This window comes from Mya arenaria, chromosome 7, assembly GCF_026914265.1.
Source record: "Mya arenaria isolate MELC-2E11 chromosome 7, ASM2691426v1".
NCBI lineage: Eukaryota > Metazoa > Mollusca > Bivalvia > Myida > Myidae > Mya > Mya arenaria.
Window position 1 is genome coordinate 22,845,604 of NC_069128.1, and position 5,229 is coordinate 22,850,832.

The 5,229-nt window shown below is 35.0% G+C and overlaps 1 protein-coding gene across 1 annotated transcript; it reads right to left on the bottom strand.

Moving 5' to 3' along the window:
- LOC128241819 (uncharacterized) lies at positions 1 to 2,608 on the bottom strand. The gene is made up of 4 exons (XM_052958914.1): positions 2,505 to 2,608; positions 2,075 to 2,269; positions 1,416 to 1,608; positions 1 to 276 (listed from the first exon to the last, which is right to left on the bottom strand). Exons 2-4 carry the CDS (start codon positions 2,253 to 2,255, stop codon positions 114 to 116), a joined length of 537 nt encoding a protein of 178 aa, XP_052814874.1. The 5' UTR covers positions 2,256 to 2,269; positions 2,505 to 2,608; the 3' UTR covers positions 1 to 113.
- Between the last annotated feature and the right edge of the window lie 2,621 nt (positions 2,609 to 5,229).

Below are 5,229 nucleotides of genomic sequence, written 5' to 3' on the forward strand. Positions count from 1 at the left end.
TTCGATGGTTAAAAGATTTATTTCTGATGGAAAAAAAGAACAAATTTGAAATACGTGTTTTATATTGTGTTTTTCTATAGTGCTTTGCAGTTTCATTCACCGAACTGAGATGTTTATGGCCATGTACAGCAACAGTAATTTGGACCACAATGCCCATCACCAAATGTGCATGAGAAATAACGGTACATGGACAGCCCTACATGGGTGTCCTCAGTTTTGTTGGGGTTTAAAACTGTTCCAGGAATGTAAACGTGCAGCTCATCAACACATGCATACCTACAATTTAAAACTGTTTATAGAAACAATGAAAACTATTGGGATAAGCCAAACTTTTATGGATGCTATCTTCGTAAAAAATACACTAATCACCAATATTATAAAATCTAATATACACAAAAAAAGAATCACTGCTAATAACTCTCTTTTTGTGGTACAATAATTTTGCTGGGCAGCATTGAATGTTTTACTATCATAAGCTAAAACTCTCTCTTCCCCATTTTGCATTTGTGATAATACTCCTGAAATTGTATCCAAACTTGCATCTGTATCTAGTATAAAATCACCTCCTTTCTCATCAGGGTACCCAAGTATTGGTGCATTTATCAGACATTGTTCTGGAAATATTTATCTAATTAAATAGTGGCACAAGCTATACGAATCGGCATTAAAACGATATAATGAACAATCAAAATTACAACAAAGTCGTTTGAACAGTTTGTACGTTCAATTTCATTTTTTAACTTAGATATTTCTGATCAATAGCTTTCGTGTGACGAAGATGTTTACCAAAAACGCGCGGTATTTTTTGTCTGTTTCCTATAAACGATATAAATATTTTACCCCAGCCCGTTAATAAGATATACCTATCATACATCCAAATGAAATGCATATGGCAAAAAACGGTAGTCTGTATTCCACTCTGCCGACGTCAAGTCATAAGTAATTTTATCGTGCGTTTTTAAAATGACGTCAAAACAGTGCGTCATAAAAATTACATTTTTTTAATGCCGTGTGTCTTTTTATTCAACTTTCCTGGATATTTGCAGATTTTGATTTCATTCGACTAGCACCTCGTCTGAAAAAGTCACTCTAGTCGAATACAACCAAAAGCAGTTAGGAATAAACGTCGTGTACTTTACTTCGGGACAAAATGATTATTTTACAAACTAAATTAATTTTGTGTCAGTAAATATCAAGTGAGTTATTAACACGTATCAATATAATTAAACAAAAATTATTAAAACTAATTCCGAATCAGATTAACACTTTTACTCTTAATGTGTGAAAAGACACACTATTACTCTTTAGTAACTTATGGTATTATTTATTGATGAACAAAAGTAGGGAAAAATAAATCGAATATACATGATTTTATTTGCAAAACCAACAAATGCATATGTCTATGTTGAACATACCCATTGTTATGACAGATAGTAGAACACTGTGCGGCCTGCCCGCTGTAGCAATTACGCCGTATTGCAGCAACATGTGAAGGTGTTGTTAACAGCCCGGCGCACGTGCTCTGTGCCAACTCGTCCCTGAAGTTGTACGCCACACCATACGCATAGGGGTCGCTGTTGTCTTTTGCATTTTGTGGATTCAGGCAACCTGTTAACGTAATAATAAACGAAACAGGTAACAAAAGTAAAAAAAGAAAACATTACGAAAGGACAAAACCTCAAACAACACACTGCATCAAAAGCCTAAAAGCAGCAGAATCGTTATGGTTGACACTGATGACAGTAATGAAGTAGCAGAACTGTCGACACTTTGGACGCTGGCATAAGCGGTGTTATATTTGTTTTCAAACAATGAATTCATGTTCAGTGATCTCGGAGAACAAGTAAAAAATCTTTAGCAAAAGTCTATAAAGAGTCATTTAAGATAGCTCTATTGAAGTTTAATACAGGCTACATCCGACGTTTAGAAAAAGCATCTTTCTTATAATGGGGATGTAAAATTCGATTATCGGACAATCGTGTAAAGAATTCAGATGATTGTACGAAGTGAAGGTTTCGATTGACAGTTAGCTTGAAGTTCACACATGTATATGTCTATAATTCATAAAATTTACCATGTAATTCAACTGAGCTGCACGGTCTTGTCTCGTTTTGTGATGTGTCACCGTGACACAATTGTCCTTGTGGGTCATTTATATTACACACCCGGGTTCTGGTCCTTGTCTGGTGTCTTGTACTGTACCCACCAGTACATTGCCCAGCACAGTTAGACCACACCGTCCATTCTGACCACATCCGCCAATGAATTTCTTAAATAACAAGAAATTGAGTTCGCTCTTATCAATTTTGCAGAATTCCAAGCAAAAGCAATAAAGCTTATGCCGCTATTTTCATAACTTTGAGACATTGAACAGAAATAAGCTTTGTTTTGCGTGAATATACATATTAACTATCTAGTTTTGTAGCTGTTCAAAGGCAAGAACATACCTTAAATCACATTAATTATGTTTAAAACGGTTCAATTATTATTATTATCGTTCTTACCACAAATATCTGCTGCACAATCTTCAAGGCGTGAAACTCTGTTTTTCAATGAAGTGAGTTCCGAAGTAAGAGCCTGGTTATCTACCTTTAGTTTTGTCACTTCGTTGCTCTGTATAACGAGTCATATTGAAATAAAATATGCGGCTAGGCTGTTTCCAAAGATGGCATTCGTTATGATAGTTTGTACAGCTCTTTCAAAATAGGAATTATTTGAATGTCATGTACCGCTAATATTAAGTGATTACAATGCAGTATTTGTCGGTTTATAGAGATAAATTGAATCCTGCTGTACAGAGATACCACAGCCGTGAGTTTAGCTAATGCTAATTGTGAGCGATAACTGTAAATATAACTTACCAATAACTGCACGGTCGGCTCATCGACTAAGAATTGGTTTGATTTCTTTATAAGAAATAAAATAATATAAAGTTTTAAATCCATATCTATTCGTTTATATGTACTTCAACTCGTTCCCAATTAATATAAATCTTTCAAGGAATACAGTATAACTGCCAGCGAGTGAGTATAGTCAATTCTTTGCTTGAGCCCTACCATGGATATTTCAATCTACAAACCAAGTAGTTGAAACGTTCCCATGAGCACAATAGATATAATTGTTTCTGAAGCCAAGTTTTAGATAATCGGAAGTGTCCTTGCTGATATGTCAATGATATTTGACTGATAATGTTCAACAATGACTTCTTTAGTATCGTTTGTTTTGCACTTGGCAAAACAAACGATCATTCAAGTACATGATAAGTTAAACCAACGTTCAAATAGATGAGTCTGAAGTGCCAAAATAGCGACGTTGAAACCGACACTTAACCTGAAATCTTTTTTTTTATCATCCGATATCCAAAGAAAGTTCAGCAATCACACACGTATCAATGACAATTGGTTCCCTATCTAATAGCTATACAGTCGAACTCCGTCGGCTCGAACTCGCTTGGTTCGATATCCTCGTTGACTCGAACTGAATTTAAAGGACCGATTTCTTAACACTGAAGGTAAGCAGTCCTGCTTGGCTCGAATTACCAGAGTCTCGAGGTATTTTCGCCGGTCTCTAGGAGTTCGAGCCAACGATGTTCGGCTGTATATGACACTTTTTACAAAAATGCATTGAAAAAAGTCCAGCGTGAAAGGCACATATACAATCATACTACGACACCAATGGGATCGATGGACACTAGAAAAAACATGGTTATAAAACGGTTAGGTTAAAATATTGCAAAACCTTTATGGCTATCCGGTTTGTGCAGTGGTAAGCACACTCGCTTCTCACCAGGGCGATCGGGTTAGATTCCCGGCCTGGGCGGATGTGAATTTGGTTAGTGGTCACCAAGCCGGACTTGTGGGTTTTCTCCTGGTACTCCAGTTTCTCCTACACTAGGCCACACTAGCACGCAGCATCGTGCCAATAAATGTGACTTAGTATAAGTTATCATACCTTTCTTCACATTTGTTGTTAAATATGAAATTTTAAACTAAAATATTGCAATAACAGAATCGATAAGCATAACAAATATGTCGCTGCAGCAAAATGCACCAGGGATCGCCATTGGAGGTTGTAAACAAGTTTACATATTAAGGAATAGTCTTTAGCTCTGAGGGTTCACTTATGCATGCTACCAAAAAGTTATCTGGACATGCATATAAAGCAATTTTTAAATTAATATATATATATGAACGAATTTGCTAATATAACACCTAAATTTGAACTTTTAGACAAACTAACTAGACCTATCCTATTATATGGTTCAGTAGTTTGTGTATTTTCAGAACGACTGCCAATTAAAAGGAAACACAGCCATTTCATAAAATATGTACTTTCGGTTAAAACACAAAATGACTTTGTATATGCAGATAAATGTGTAAGAATCATCTATATAATGTAATGATAAATGATATTGTAAAATTCCCAAATAAAACAAACAGGGCAGTACATGTTAAACAATATTGAGTAATATGGGGTTTCATCACGTCTGGCTTGCACAAGGAATTTGTGATATTTGAAGTAAAGAATACGAGACATTTATGTTAAAAATTTAAACAGCAGATTGTCAGACTCCTCAAGAGCTTTTTTTTCATAGAAACATTTCTGATTTTGAATTCAAACCCTATCTTAAGTGTGTTAATGTACAGAAATTCAGAATTGCTTTAAGCCAGTTAAGATTATCGTCGCATCGGTTAAATATAGAAGTAGGTGGAATAATACAATTTTGGAATCTTCGGGAAAAGAAATATCAATGCAAAGTTGTCAATAAACACAACAACATGATATTTGATGTATGCCGGAAGAGTTTATATTCGCAGCGCTTGATTTTGTACCTCTCTTTACCAGGAAACCGAGCTTGATGCACACGAGCCGGACAAGGAGTTAACTTCGCGTTACGGGTGCAAGGAGTGTATGGTGTTGTTGGTATCAAATCGCCGGGTGTGAGTCAGTATACCATTACACGGACAGACGAAATAACTGGACGTAAGTAGAAATCAGTACCAACAGGGTCTTGTTGATAATAAAATGATATTAAATATTAAGTCTGTTTATGTGTAACAGTAGTAAAATTAATACCATAATAGACATATTTGCCTTAGTGGTTTGTCTCTTCGGGATGTAGTTGACTTGGAAGATAAAGTATTGCAGGATATATTTGTTAATAATTGTATATAATAATAATAATAATAATAATAATAATAATAATAATAATAATAATAATAATAATAA